Here is a 16636-nt window from a genome sequence, read left to right on the forward strand (position 1 = left end):
AAATAATCTACAGTACCAGTCAAAAGTTTGGACACACCTTCTCATTCAATGGATCTTCTTTTTTATTTACATTGCAGATTCATATTGAATACATCTCATTCTGCACATAACACAAACTGTTTTTCAAAGTTATGAATGTTGACTTATTGGAAAGCATTTAATGCTAAAACAAGAAATGTAAAAATTGATAATTAACGACTTTAATTAAACGCTTTTTTAATTATCATTAGTCTTTTCAGTGCGAGCTCTCAAGTCTCTTGAGGTCTTGAAATAAACAAACAGAGGATAAATGAGTCTGCCACCCATGTAATAGTCCCACGTTGACAGAGCAGAGTAATGAATTACTGTTACGTAACGTCTCTAATGAAAGTGTGTGAGGTTGTGTTTGTGTTGATGGGATGGCAAAGCTGAGGTTTTTATTAGCCTCGTCTTGCATCACAGAGTGTGTATATGCGACCGGGGTAAGATGTGTCACCCTGCATTACAGTGACAGCCTGTGGCCCATCACAGAGTGGCATCGAACTTAATGTTCTTTTGAGCCACGGATCCCTTTGTGTTAACTCAAACTGACTGTGCTCGCAGGCTCTGTGTTTGTGCGGGAGCGTGTGTGTAGCAAGCCTAATATTCGTTTTAACTTTCAGCTGTGAACATAAAAAGAAACCACGTCAGACCTTGTCATGACAGTGAGTGTGTAAAGCTCTAAAGCCCCAATATCCCCTCACATCACTCATACTGGAAGATTCCAAAAACCTCAAGAAAAACGGTAATCTATATTGTTTCTTAATCTTTTTTTCAGAATATGTGGACCGTGGACTCAAAATAAAATCCTAGCAGTAGCTTATCTTAGCTCCAACAGTATACATCCAGTAGATATTGATAATTCAGGGGTAATATAAAATACTGACAACTCACTTTTAAAAGAATAATGTAACAGCTTTTACTTGGCAGCACAGTGGTTAGCACTGTCACCTCGAAGCATGTTGCTTACTGATTGGGCAGGGGTTCTGTGTGGAGTTTGCATGTTCTCTCTAGCCGTTTTCACAGAAGGAGTTTCAAGGATTTAATCGCCTTTTCTCGTATGTCTAAAAATATAACAACATGAGGAAAAACCTAAAATTTCAATGGAAAGAGGTTCACCCGATGATGTCCATGGAACAAGAACAGGTATCAACATCAGCATCAACATTATGGATTCAAAAGATCTGGTCTCATCTAAGTGTTATTTAAAACAAAGAATCAGATAAATATACCATAGACTGTCTCTCTTCAGACGTGTTGTGAAAATGAGAACATTTCAATTCCAAGTTCACTTTGAGGATCAGCTTATCTTATTATATTTTCAAGCACCATAGCTACTTACAACTCTGAGTTAATTAATGAGGATTAAAGCTAACCTTTTATGACTCTATCGTCTAAGTGCATAAAAGTTGGGACTTTCACATCAACATTGCCCTTGTATTACAAATTCACATTAATGAGTGATAAATGGCCTCATTAGAGGAGATGTTATTTTTAGAACATCATGATGATAAGATGAAAATGTGACACATTGGGCAGCCCAATGATTTCTTTTTAATGAAGTATTTGGCCAATGTTTTAGGATAAGGGTTTATTTTAAGTGTTATTGTGTCCAATAGAGAGAGTAAAAACATCACATGGAAAAAGAAAAGAGCTTCCTTTTAGATATGTAGAACACAGAAGGAGCTTTTCCAGATCAGACATGTTCACAACAACTGTAAAATGTCCGGAACATTCAGGAGCAGGGTGGTGCCTGGGTAGAGAGTACAAGAGGCAGGACATAATATATAGATTCTTCTGCGGAAAAAATCGTGAACACCAGAATTGACACTTATCGCCAAAAACTGTGTTTTTTGATCTTGTGTTCTATTCTTTTTATTTGTTTTTATATTTTGGGTTCCATGGCCTGTTAGAAACGTTATCAATGTGACCACTCGCTTGTTAACTTGACATTTTACTATGGGGTGACAGGAAAAGTTCTGGAAGATGTCAAGACTTCAGTGCATGTCTGAAATCAGTAAAACATATTTAGTTGTTATAGTTTGACGACGGTTCACGTGGAAACCATGTCACTGCAGGACCGAGGAGCGTATGTACCATCAGTCATGCAGCTGTCAGTGCAGTTCTTGGTGGTGTGGCCGTATCATGTTTGTTCCTCTATGTCTTTGAATACAATATGTGGCCATTGCAGTTCCAGGTAAGGTCAAAGTTTCCATGTCAGTGGGTCACGACCATGCAGCATAAAATCGTCAATTATTTAGCTTCTCTTCGTACAAGGCTTTTGGTCCATAAGCCCTGAAACAGTTCTCTCCTATTAAAGATTCATGGCACATGGCAAGATTCTTTATCACCCCATTGTGTCCTTTGGTTTCACTGTTCATGCTTTGCATAGGACAGGAGTGCAATTTAAGAAACTCAGTGTGATCTATTATTATAATGGAAATCCTATTTGACATCTTGAAGCTAGTGTCTTATATCAATCTGCATTCAGTGCTGAGGTCGAATGGAAATTTCCCATATATATGATCATTTAACTGCAGAATTATTATAATGTGCAGCATGAGGACTACACCATATTAGACAAGATCCCTGTGTTCACATCATCCATCTTCTTCTGACTTCTCCTGTCCCCTCAGTGTCCACAGCTGCTCGCGTGGACAAAGACTTCTACATGTACACTCGAGCACAGGAATTCTTCTTCCTGACTTCAATACTGCACATGCTCACATGTATGTGTAGAGTACAGGTGCTCATACTCATACCAGCACCCACAGCTTTCTTCTCTCCACTCAGTGACTGGGTGTCCTTGCCTGTGGTGGGTGACACGACCCTGCCAGTAATGACAATCCATCACCGCACTGCAAGGGGGAAGTGTCAGGGACATAAATGGACAAGTCTTTTTTCTCTCTCTGGGTTCTTTCTCTCTCATCAGGTGAATGTGTGTGTGTTTGTGTCTGTGTGTGTGCGTGTTTGTGCGCGCACGCTCCCTGGACTGTGCACTGCCAGGGGCATCAGGGTTTCCCTACACAGACTGAAGGACACGGACGATGTTTTTTCTCAGTGCAAATGAGTAATGTGCTTCCTCCCTGGGACACTCAACAAATAGTACAATCACGCACGCACACACACACACAGTGAGTTGTGCTTATGTAAAGCATGATGAGTGGGCAAAGGAATCAGTGCGAGTGCAGCCATTTCGGGGGCTTTTGTGGATGTTATGCATGGGCCGGTGCGGCGTTCCGCAGAGCGCTCGGCTACACCTACACACTCTCCAACGCGCTTCCTGCTCATTTGTCAGCTGTGTGCTACACCTGCAGCATGGTTATTGGTGGAACAGTGTTCTCTCTTCCTCGATTTTGCTGCTGTTGACTCATCCAGGCACTTCCTCGCTATAGAAAAGCCACTTATACCTATAGACATATATAACATATCTATCTACTGTATACAAGCTCTTCTGTTTGAAAGCTTTTATGTCGAGCTGTACGTGGACATCATGGTCTTTTTTTAGATAAAGCATCTCTTTCCATGATGTCAAAAGATGGATGTGGTGATCTCATACTCATCATATATTATCTGGTGATGAACAATTAATATGGACTATTAATAGTGATTCACACATTGCATTGTTTGACAGGTTCTGCCATTGAATGGGCATAAATGTTGCAGCAAATACTCACTGCAAATACTCAGCATCAAATGAGTATTCATCTGTAGCTGACAATAGTTCATCCATCCATTCATTATACTTATCCTTCGAGGGTGGTGGGGGGAGCTGGAGCTGATCCCAGCTGACATTCGGTGAGCGGTGAGGGCACCCATGTCGCCAGTGTATCGCAGGGCCAACATAAAGAGACCAACAACCATTCAAACAATTAATTAGCCTCCAAATAATCTAACCCCAATCTGCATGTCCACTGAGAGAGCATGCAAACCCACGCAGACACAGAGAGATCATGCAAACTCCACACAGAAAGACCTCGGGCAAACAGGGATCCAAACTGAGAACTATGTGAGGTGACAGTGCTAAGCACCACAACACGACAATAGTCACTTTTATTAAGCTAAACTATTTTGAAAAATGAGTTAGCCCTGAAAATGAATGAATGAATGAAAGAATGAAAAGTCTAAAGGAACACATGCGCAAACTTCTGAAGCTGTATTATGCGACAGATGAAGACTACATCCACACTAATGTGTTTTAGTTTTAAAATGTGTCACGTCTGCTATTTGCAAGTTTTCGAGCCCATAAAAAATTTGGAAAGTCTTAACAGTCACGATTTGACTATATATGGATTTATATATTCTTTAACATCTCACAGCTTAAAATTGTATAGGCTATGACACATAGAGGTCTGAATATGCTCACACATGCCCAGGCTGCATTTTCTCTTGTCTCATTGTTTCTTTCTCTCTCTCTCTCTCTCTCTCTCTCTCTCTCTCTCTCTCTCTCTCTCTCTCTCTCTCTCTCTCTCTCACACACACACACACGCACATGCACATGCACACACTTTTTGGCTCGTTATAGAGGCTTTGCACATACATTAATGGGGTTTGAGCGTGTTTAATGTGTGAGATTTAGCCGAGCATCAGCAGTGCCCTCTGTCTGATCCTGTCCTAATGTCCTCATGTTGAAACATGTGGGGCCGTCCCTATCTATTATTTTCAAGAGCAGAGAAGGACAGCGTTTGCATAAGGCCCATTAGCTTAATTTGCTGTCTTTCAAGCCCCAATTGCTTCTGTTTAAGCAAATCTAGACAGGAGAGGAAGAGAGGCTGCAGTTAAGGTGTAGTCCCACAAATAAATCATGCAGCGGTTTGCACAGGAAGAGGTGGGGAGGAGGGGGGTAGAGAGGTGGCAGAACATCTCACGGAGCGCGCTGCCCCTGCAGTTGCACAGCCCACCTCCATGTCTAAATCTTGCTCTGTTGCTAGCTAACCTGCGCTTGATTTTTTTTTTAAACTTAAAAGCCACACTTCTTCCTCCCTCTCTCACTGGACATGTATCTGCAGTGTTTGGGTGGTAATTGGTCTGTGGTCAAAGAGAACATGACTTCTGAGGCAGCTGAGAGAGACAGAAGGGCCACATGGAAACCTCAGGAGCTGTAATTTTTGGGCGTACCACTTGAGCAATTAGATGATTACACTTACAACTTTAATTTAAAAGACTTCAGGATTACAGCTTTGTATATAAGTATGTCAAAGCATGTCAACAAAAACAAGATAATACTGATTCAATTAAAGTTTATCTTAAAGATATAATATGTCAATGTTTTCAACAGTATTCAAAATCCCCAATTTTATCTACGATAAAAGGACATTTCAATTTGGTCACCTTTAAATTATGTCATATCTTCTTTATCTTCTCTGCTTTGACTTCCAGGGCAAATAACGTATGACAAAGGAAATAAACATTGCTAGCTGTCGGCTGGTTTTTTCCTTCCAGTGTTTGTGTTGGTCAAAAGGTGAATAAAACTTTACTATAGGTCCTCATCCGTGAACATGATTTGCACCTGACCCACATCATTTGCAATGGTGTTGAAGACAACTCCCATGATCCAACACTGAACTTCATCAAACTAGATCTTTTGTAATTGTTTTGAAAGAGACCCTTAGTGGCCACAGTTATGTAAGTTATGCATTCAATTATCTTAAACTTATGGTCCTATGAATGTCACAACGTGTAGTACATAAAATTAATATCATCATTCATTTAGTCCCTTTAAATTCATTCCAGCCAACAAAATGTCTACATCTAAACCAAATCTGTCATGTTTGTTTGGACTGTTGCAGCTGAACACCTCTCACCTCACTCTCCCCTTCCAAACATGAAAGAGAACCTGTGGTAGCTTAAGTTGTCATAAAAACTCAAAAGGTGTTTAGTTTGTCCGGTCTGGGCTACTGTAAAAAACATGGCGGTCTCCATAGAGAGGACTCGCTCCTGATATAAATATAAAATATTTAGTATAAAGGGCTCATTCTAAGGTAAGGAAAATAACACTTTGTACAAATTTGAAGAAACAATAGATCAATTTCACCTAAATCTTATACACTGCACCTTTAAGGCTGATTACAGCTGATGGCATAAAAGTGTCTGTATGTGACTGCCATCGCACACACATGTACTGAATATTGTGGTGAGGACTCATGACTGTTTCATGAGGTGGTCTTTTAGTTTAACATATGTAAGCAATTGGGAGAAAAGATGCTAGGTTGTTATATGGAATTGAGAGCTGGTGTCTATTTGTAAAAACATCAAAGAATGTTTGCTGAAGCCATAGTTCAGCAGATAGTGACTGCACAGTGGCTCTCTTTGAGTCAGAAACATAACCTTTGTTAGCATGTGAATGATTCGGGCTATACAAAGTTCTTCTGGCATCAAAATCCGAGTGTGAGCTGCAGTTTAAAGCTTCACTTTGAAGGGCAGGACAGGATTAAGACATCTTTACGAGGATTCAGGCATTATATCTCCAAAGGGACACTAAAACAGAGACCGGGGTTGTAAAATGTGGCCATTGTGCTGCAAATGCATAATCAGGCTGATTTGTTTTCACAGACTCTGTTTTGGGATCTGATTTATACATCTGGTTTTCCTACAAAGTCATGGTAGGAAAATCACAGCTTTCACAACGTGCCAGCAATCTGAGCCATAAAGGACATTGCTGTTGTAGAGTTTGGCCTCTAGATTTATAAACATGGAGGAGGCAGGGTGTGTGGCCTGTACTGCAGCCTTCCACTAGGGGAAAACATGTTTGGGGACTTGCTGTCTTAAATTACAGACGCACCTAAAAAGAACAGAGCCATAAGTAAAATTATTAGTAACAGCTCAATATGAATCAATTATTTGCCTTTTTAAAGGAAAATGTGCTAAACCGTCAGTAACTTCCAGGCTACAGCAAACTCACTAGTGATGATGGCTGTCTCTTGAAGCCCTTTGGTCTTCTGGAGTTATCTCATAGGGTTTTACAGTCTGATGACGAATATGTAAAGCTGGTACAGTCGACAGCGTAACACTTTCCACAGAAACAAAAAATAGATGTTTCAAATATCTTCACCCCCCTTGTGTATAAATATTGAACCATTCCCAGAATAGAACATCACTTCAGGCAGTGAAGTTGTTTCTAATATAAAGTACTGGATTAGTTAAAGTTGCCTGGCAACAAAAGTAGTTAGATAAAGAAACTGTACTGATGCTGTTGCATGAACAACTTTTACTGATAGTAATTTCATATTTTATTCATATATTTAACAGGGACAGACAACTACCGTGATTGATGTGCAAACACGGACTAAACACAGACACAACAGGTAACTCACAGAATCTCAGCCGCAGGTATGAGGAAGGAAAGAAAGCCTTGATGCAGAAATAAATTATATTGACTGTAAACCAACAAGAAGTTGCACAACCAGGTGGCCGAGATGTTCAGGTCAGGTCAGCAGCACACAGAGACAGGGACTTCGCTGAGGACATCTAGTGGACAGGTATGTTTCAATCAGGATTAAAAACTAGCAGCCTAGGCAGAGAATTCGAAGCAGTAGGGTAGATGGAGATAGTGCAAGCGTTACCATGACAACATTAAACACCTACAGTGTTGTCCGTTCGAAGCTGATGGAACCATTGCAGTTTATCTCGGAGCTGCTAATGATTCTGCTTAGTATAGTTCAGTTTGGTGAACATCTCCTGACTTTACAGACTGAGTTCCAGGGTGCGTTCCAAAAGTCAATTTTGCTTTGGAAGGTTCCTAACTGAGTGAATTTCAGCAGCCGCCATTAATAACAGCTGTTCACATTTTCGAAACAGTTAGAAAATGGTCTTCAATGATTCCTTATCTGCATAGGAAACACTGGACCATTCTTCATAAAGGAAAGGAGAAAATACCACACATTTGAAATGACACATTATATTTGCACCTCACATGATCGTCTGAGCTCCAGTTCCCCTTTCATAACTCCTTACGGCTTCTCTTTTGCATCTTTCCTTAACCTCATCACATTTTTTCTCGGGGTCAAGGAGAAGTGGTTATGAAAGGAGATTATTTTGACTATCCGACCGCAGCCTATGTCTTTTGGTTCTGCTCGGGGGCGGGATGTGATCCTATGCCGCCGAAGCAGATAAGTGGGATTTGAGGTTACAGGCAGGAAACCTGTGAAAAAGGCATGAACTTTCCCTGAGTATGTTAGAGAGTCCATCCATCCAGAACCAGCTCCTTCCTTCCAGCAGCGCCTCAGCACTGCCCTCTGTCACCAGCATCTGCTGCAGGTCAGCGCTGGAGTCCTCCTGCCGCGTAATCAAAGAGATGTGACACTCAAGGTTATTTTTGACTCGGCTTACTACAGGTAACAGTAGCCTCTCGGACTCCCAGCTCTGTGTGGAGATGAGTGAACGCTGCTCTATCCACCTGCTGTTGATGCTGGGCCTCTGGGCCCTTCGGGCTTATTAGCAAGTGACTGCCACCAGATATGGGTTTGGAAAAAAGACGATGTTAACTGACAATGATACAAGATATATGGGGAGGGGGCAGCGTTTGGTGTTCGGAGGAGGACGTTTGTGGTCACAGCTGCGAGTATCAACACCCACCTCCTTGTTTAGAGTTTCATAAACATGTAAATACCCAAAGTTTTAGTTATCCTTTAATGAGAGCAGTCAGATTTGAGCTGACTTTACATGGACACCAATAATCTAACTATCAATCTTTTTCTGAATAGGACATTGCTCCAATTATGACGTTGACACGAGTTGACAAGTCGTCCACTAAGACATTCATCCCACGTTCTGGCTAGAATTTTCAAACCTCAACCTGAAGATATAATAAGTTTTATTGATCCCATGCTGGGTAACTTCACTTGTTACAGAAGCACATAGACATGCACAATGCTACTGTGTACTACAGAGTCCCTAATGTCCCGACAAGTAATTTTTATGCCTCTGTGCCAGTGACAGCCAGTGGTCTGAGGCATTATGTTTTCGGGTTGTCTGTTTGTCCGTCTGTCCGTCCCATCCCCGTGAACGTGATATATCAAGGACGCCTTGAGGTAATTTCTTCAAATTTGGTACAAATTTGGTTTTAAGGACGAACTGATAAGATTTTGGTGGTCAAAGGTCACAGAGCACATTTTTGGGCTTGTGAGGGTGATATCTCTGCCATCAAATGCCATCAAAGCATTCAGTGCCCAGTAATCAGAAATGGACAAAGTGTACAAAGCAGCACAGTTTATACACAGAGAGAGAAAAAAAGCACAAACACTTCTGTAAATAGTGCATTCTGTTTGCAGCATCAAGTTCTTGCAACAAATGTATCAATCTATTAATTTCAATGATTTTCAAGGTGAAATCTGTGGAGGACTCCAGATTAGCTGCCATGTTTGGTTTCAGTTACCGAACCAAAAACTCAGCTCCATCCTTTGCTGCAGAAAAGACTTTAGCTTCAGTGTCTACTTAGATCACAGTGAATGACACACACTTTGTGGGCTGTGGACTGTCAGGCCGCTGTGTCTGATTAATGTATATGTGGGGGGGTTAGCATCTTCCATCGCTGTCGTCTATGCTGCCTCTTTTTTTGTTTAATTCTACTGATGGGTTCTCAGATGTCTGAACTCTTCATATTTTAAGATGATTTTTTTAAACAATGCTCTGCTCATTTTTGCCTCTCTATCAGACAGTTCTGCTGGCATTTTCAGACAGTTACATTTATTCAGTGGCAGGTTGGCTGATATTCAATATTCATGTAGGAACCTGGGTGAATTGTAAATGAGAACATGTGTAGAGGTGAGGGACATGAAAGGAGTTATTAAGTTGTCTGTAACAGCAGCAGGAGGGAATTAAAAACCCATTCAGCAGTGTTAGTTCTCGTCCAAATGCCAAAACGCCTTCCGTCTTATGACTCAGGTGCATTTCTTTGTTTCACTTCAGTTTCTATGGACTAGTAAATTCTTGAACTGTGCCAAACATTAACATTTAACAGTCACAGTTTCCTCTGTCAAGGAGGTTATGCTTCATCAGATAACAGGATTATGCAAAAACTGCTGGTTCAGCATGGGAACCTTCAAAGAACCATTTTACTTTTCCAGGGGCTGGAGTCACCATAGAGCCACATCATTGCATCACCATATACTGTCACTTTCTATGACTCTACGCCTCAACCGTATTAATATACCCTTACTTGGCACCTATTATATATTATATTGAATTATTTATATCCAGTCCAACCTTGCTCCTGTTCTCTCTCCCTCTTTATTTGCGCTGACATGCAGACACAACGTCTATGATTTGTGTGATTGATGTTTTTGTAACCACCGGCACATTATCAACACTGATCACCACATAATGATCGATTGATCGATATTAGAGTTTTAACTGAATTTTGGGTGGTTATCCAACCAGAAGTTTTTCCATAATTCTGCTCACTAAAAGAAAGTGGGGGTAAATAAGGTTTCATCCCTGCTGGCAGTTATGTTTTGTCTGCATTTCTTTGCCAGCAAGATTTTGCAAAAACAACTCAACTCATGTGATTTGGTTTACATTTTGAAGCGGATTTGGATAAACAGGCAGATTCTTTAACATGACGAGATATAGGGCCTTTGCGGAGGTCGGTCCTCTCCGAGTGTCCATATAGGTATAGTCTCAGTCTTACATCTGTTTCCAATTTTTTCAGGTGTTAAGGACAATGATTTTTCAGTGTTTTTCTGCATATGTTTGTGCCCTTGTAGCAGCACAGCCAGCACATATTACAGGATGGGACCCTCATAATGTGTGAACTAGTGAGAGTGAAAGCAGAGCTGGCCTTTCGATATGTTTTAACACACTGTCAGCAGCAACGTTGCATTATAAGGATGTGATGGAACATGTTATCCAGCGCTGCTTCCGTCCCTCTGGTTGGTATTTCACGTTGGGTTTATAAAGGGATTAACAGTCTGCTGCAAACATCGGGTGGTGGAGGGAGAGGTGTGTGTGTGTGTGTGTGTGTGTGTGTGTGTGTGTGTGTGTGTGTGTGTGTGTGTGTGTGTGTGTGTGTGTGTGTGTGTGTGTGTGTGTGTGTGTGTGTGTGTGTGTGTGTGTGTGTGTGTGTGTGTCATATGAAAGCCATAAAGCTGTATGCAGGTCAGGCTGCAGCGAGCTCCTCTCATGATAAGCCTCACGCCTCTGAGATTTACACAGATAATATTATTGACTGAGTTATTGTGACATATGATTTCAAAAGCCGGAGTGCCTGCAGAGCACAGTTGAACAATGTTAACCGAACTGCTTCGGCTGAACACAGAACTCGCTGCTTTGAGGATTATCTCTGCGCTCTGGCTTTAATTTCACTGCTGTGCCGGGTCAATTAGAGTTTGTAATTGTAATTCCACTCATTTAGAGTGTTTGATCGCTGCTTTAAAGGGGAATGGAGTGTAATTAATTTGTCTCACTGTCTCTCTCTTTGTCTGTCCCTCTCATTCACATCCCCACCTCCCACCCCTCCATTCACCATCCTCTTTTCCTTTTCTTCCTCCGATTCTTCCCCTCAGGTGTCTGGCCCAGTGATTTAACCCCAGACAGGAGCAGGAGGAAGCAGTGGAGAGGAGGGTCATGGGGATGAGCCTGAACCAGGACTGGCTCCTGCCTTTCCTCTTCTTGCTGCTGATGATCACAGTGTCGCCAACACACAGCCAGGGATGTCCTCAACGTTGCGACTGCATCGCGAAGCTCAAGACCGTGTCCTGTTTCGGCAAACGCCTGTCAGCACTGCCAGACGGCATTCCACAGGACTCCAAGATCCTGGATCTCAGTGGAAACAAACTCCGCTGGGTAGAGCATGGAGACCTGCTTTCGTATCCCCGACTTGAAAAGTTGGACTTGAGTGACAACATGATTAGTGTCCTAGAACCGAATGCTTTTTCTAGTCTCCAGAACCTGCAGTCGCTTTCGCTGAGGGGCAACCAGCTGAAACTGGTCCCAATGGGGGCTTTCTCACGTCTCTCCAACCTGACGTCACTGGACCTCAGTGGGAATAAGATTGTGATTCTTTTGGACTTTACTTTCCAGGACCTGAAAAGCCTAAAAAACTTAGAAGTTGGAGACAATGATCTGGTTTATATCTCCAACAAGGCCTTTCTGGGTCTCGTGGGGCTGAGGGAGCTGACCATCGAGAGGTGCAACCTGACATCTGTGTCCAGCCAGTCTCTGTCTTATCTGCATAACCTGGTGACTCTGCGGCTCCGCTACCTCAGCATCTCCTCCTTAGAAGACCAGAACTTCCGCAAGCTGGGAAACCTGAAGGGGCTCGAAATCAACCACTGGCCCTTTCTAGAGCACATTTCCCCTCACAGCTTGCAGGGGCTTAACTTGTCCTGGTTGTCTATCACACACACTAACATCACATCTGTGCCGACCTCCGCCCTGCGCAGTCTGGCCCACCTCACCAGCCTCAACCTTTCCTACAACCCCATCTCGGTGTTGGAGTCCTGGGCGCTGCGGGACCTTGTCAGGCTGAAGGAGCTGCATATGGTCAACACGAACCTGATAATAGTGCAGCCATACGCACTGGGTGGCCTGAGGCAGATCCGCCTTCTTAACCTCTCCACTAACAGCCTGGTGACCCTGGAGGAGGGAGCGTTTCAGTCTGTCAACACTCTGGAGACACTACGTTTGGATGGAAACCCTCTGGCCTGCGACTGCCGTCTGCTCTGGATCCTCCAGCGCAGGAAGACCCTTAATTTTGACGGCGCCTCCCCGGTGTGTATGATGCCTGTCGAGGTGCAAGGACGGGCGCTCAACGCTTTCTCTGACTCGGCCCTCTTTGATCACTTCACTTGCCAGAAGCCCAAAATCCGCAACAGGAAACTGCAGCAGATATCTGCCCGCGAGGGACAGGTGGTGTCGTTCATATGCAAAGCTGAAGGGGAGCCTGCGCCAGTGATATTCTGGATCTCCCCTCAGCGCCGTCGCATCACCACAAAGAGCAGCGGACGCTTAACTGTGTTACCAGAAGGCACGCTAGAAATACGGTACGCCCAGGTGACAGACAGTGGAACTTACATCTGCATAGCCAGTAACGCTGGTGGAAATGACACCTATTTTGCCACTCTTACAGTGAGCGGGCTGCCGCTAGACGCAGCCCTCATGGCCAACCGCACTTACTATGCCGGGGATCTAAATGACACTAATCTAAACGACACCAGAGTCTTCTTGAAGTTTACTCTGGACCTCAAGACCATCCTCATATCCACAGCTATGGGCTGCATCATGTTCCTGGGTGTGGTCCTGTTCTGCTTCATCCTGCTGTTTGTGTGGAGTCGAGGGAGGGGGCAGCACAAGAACAATTTCTCGGTGGAATATTCCTTCAGGAAAGTGGACGGACCTGCTGCGAGCGGAGGACAGGGCGGGGCGCGAAAGTTCAACATGAAAATGATTTGATCATGGGCCTGTTTTTCTTTTTAGTATTCTGTCCCTGATGCTGTTTACAAGCAATGGCAAGCTGGGACATAAAAACACTGGAGTGGGTGCTTGCGCTTGCAAAACATTAGAATTATTTATTTATAGGACGTTTTTGAAAAATGACTACGTATGGGAAAAAAGGCAATCGGTATGGATTTGAGATGATGTATTTCTACTGCTCTTTATTTTGTGTCCTTGTTATTGTGCAGAGGAAACGTGGATTATATTTAAAGATGTCTTCAAAGGACTGTTAAAAAAAAGACAAAGCAACAATAGCACTCAGAGTCCCGTCAGTCTTTAACCTCTGCAGAACTCTTTGCCAACTCCCTCTTTCTTCCCCCCAGGATCCCTGTCTCCCTTCATCTGTAAAGGACTTCACCTTGCTCCGTTTGAGGCGACTCAAGCTCTCTATCTCTAAACTCATGAATACATAACAGCTGGGTGGTGCTCAATGATTGCCAAGGACTTGCCAACATGTATTTGACTAGTTTGAGCTATAATACTGCATCTTTACACTCATCTGCAGAACTTTAGAGCATTAATATGTAGAGGCTCTGCTTTTTTAGCTGTTGATGAGTTCTTACAGAAAATATAATTATACAAAACGACTACTACTCTGCAACACTGCCAATTTGACCATAAAGCACCATGTAATATCACTGTCAATGTGGGAGAGAGAAGTTTTCATTGGATGGTCAAGGGTGACTTAAAACAAAAGTGGGGCTCTACAGGTCATGTGCACACATGCACACTTGCTCTTTCGTTTGTCCACTGTCACACTGTACAAGACTTTTGCCCTGTTAATCTGAAAATCCTGTGTAAAGATGAACGTTGACTTCTTACTTTGAATAATGTGAATTATTTGTAAAGTGAACATTTGTGTTGAATAGATTATACTGTATAAGATTGTATTATATATTTTGTAAACTCTGACATCCTTGTCGTTGTTTATAGTAATGTTGACTGATCAGATTTTGCCGTCCTACTGTAATTGTAATTCTTTTTCAAAATCATTGCTATCTAGTCCAGTCATAAACAGATATTTTACACTCTCACTGTATCACATCTGAGCTCAAACAACACAAATCACAAGGGGGGCGTCCATGTTAGGTTTTTGTTCGTCTGCCTATTCCTGACCTTGTCACTGTCATAAGGGAGGCGTTTGGCTGACCACCAGGGGAAGGAGTTAAGTGGACTCTCATCAGGATCTCAATCTGTTTTTAGACACGAACAGAAAAATGCTAATGCGATATAGACCTTGCAGACTGGAACAGAGGTCATAATGAAATTGAGCCAGTCAGAAGGGGAACTCTGGGTATTTTAGGAAGACACAGACACTTTAACAGCAAAGGGCTCGGTGCTGGGGTCATAACAACAGGCCACAAAAGGGAGGTGTGCAACATTTTTGTACGAGTTTGAATATATTTTGTTCTATTGGTGAAATTCAATAAGATTTAATAATTAAATTTAAGGAATACAGTCGGAAAAAGTCCTACGTTTCACATGAATTTGCAGTCATGTCCACTGAAAAATTAAAATGTGTAGTACTTCTATACCACACCAGTCTATATCAACCCTAGAAACTGGAGTCACTAAATCAACTTTTCCTCATAACCCCAGACATTATTTTGAGAGTGTGAGAATACAGATTAGCTGCATATATAATTTGAAACTTCTTTTGATCGCACCAGTTGTGAGATCAGCTGCTTAGGTTCAGCCATTCCACTTTTAACACTGTTACTCTGCTGCCCTCTGTTGGCAATAAATGGCAATAATAATAGTAATAATAATAATAAACTTGATTTACTAATTTGATTTTCAAACTCCACATTACAAATTGCTTTACAATGGCAGCAAATCAAAAATACTAGTCATAAAATCATCAGCAAAAGATTGAATAATCATGTAAAATTTCCCATAAAGCAATTATGAAAGTGTTGGAGGGCTGACCTGCTGCCAATAGTATTGAAAGTGAAAATTCATTTTGTGTAATAAATTACGTAACATTCCTCACAAAGCAAACAAACAGTACAAACTGTAAACGGAGTGGTGGAGCGTCATTCCATGTTCGCTCACATATACTGCACAATAAGTTATTATTAACCAACTGTGAATATGTTCTTGGACTGATCTGACATCAGTTAAGTTTCCTCTCTGTGATAACAACTGATGTATTTTTAATTGTCTTACATGATGAACTCCTCCTGTAAATATGGAAGCCATTGTGTCTGGAAGTGCTAGACTGTTTTGTATTGTACTGTTTTATAAAAAGGAAGCACACTGTTTATAAAGCATGCTATATTATCTGCTATGATGATGTCCTGTCCTGTTTTTTACAGCTGCTGTCTGATCTCTCCACCCTCTCTCTGTGTTGCAGATTATTATGGTATGTTTTTCCCCAGGTTTGTCTTATTTAATTTTTTCTTGAAATAATCAGTTGATTCAGATAAATGAACGTGTTATCTACACTACACATAAATATTAACAGCTCGAAAGAAAAAGTTCCTGCCCTGATACACAACACTGATAGAGAAGAATTGTTTTTACTCATTTTGTGTTTTCATCAAAGCACAAGATGCTTTTAACCATTTTTCTGTTATGACTTTATTCAGGGATTCTCAAGTTTGCATCTTCACTCATTAAAATAATCATGATATGGGTATTCTGTGCTGACATGGTGAGAATATTTTCAATACATTTCTAATATCTTTCTTAGCTATTTATCCAGTGTTGTTCTTTCACATAACTCTGAAATAAGAAAAAAGATATTTCTAATCACCTCAGGGGATGTGTATAAGGGGGTCCCCTGAAAATGTTCTGTCTTGTAGTGTGTCGTTGACTGTTTTAATTCATTGTAACTAATTAAACTAAACTGAGCCTCATCACTGGGAAAATGAATTCATACTTAACTTATGACTTGTAACTGCTGAAGTCAAAGACATATAAGAAGTGGTGTGCACTTCAGGGACGTCTTAAGGAGGAAGTAAGGCAGGCAACCGGAAGATGTTCAGCACCTGCTATATTTATCAAAATATCTTCCTCAATTGTCTCCTTTCACTCAAATGTCAAACAGTTTCTTTGTTTGACTCCACGACATTGTTTTTATATTTATTTTTATTAATATGTGCTGATATCAAATTGGAGTTTGATTTATACATATATATATATATACACACTATTCTGGATGGTTATGCAAAAATCGAAGTGT

At 41.7% G+C, this 16636-nt stretch overlaps 1 protein-coding gene across 2 annotated transcripts in view; it reads left to right on the top strand.

Annotated features, from left to right (window-relative positions):
• The window catches only part of lingo3a (leucine rich repeat and Ig domain containing 3a), a 35310-nt gene extending 19220 nt beyond the window's left edge, over positions 1–16090 (top strand). For both annotated transcript variants that reach the window (XM_020080386.2, XM_069522219.1), the window contains exon 2: positions 11520–16090. In XM_020080386.2, the coding sequence (XP_019935945.1) occupies positions 11581–13407 (1827 nt within the window). In that variant the 5' untranslated portion in view covers positions 11520–11580 and the 3' untranslated portion in view covers positions 13408–16090. The remainder of the gene's footprint in view (positions 1–11519) is intronic.
• Positions 16091–16636: the final 546 nt, after the last annotated feature.

Source organism: Paralichthys olivaceus, chromosome 3, assembly GCF_024713975.1.
Source record: "Paralichthys olivaceus isolate ysfri-2021 chromosome 3, ASM2471397v2, whole genome shotgun sequence".
In the NCBI taxonomy this organism is placed as follows: Eukaryota; Metazoa; Chordata; class Actinopteri; order Pleuronectiformes; family Paralichthyidae; genus Paralichthys; species Paralichthys olivaceus.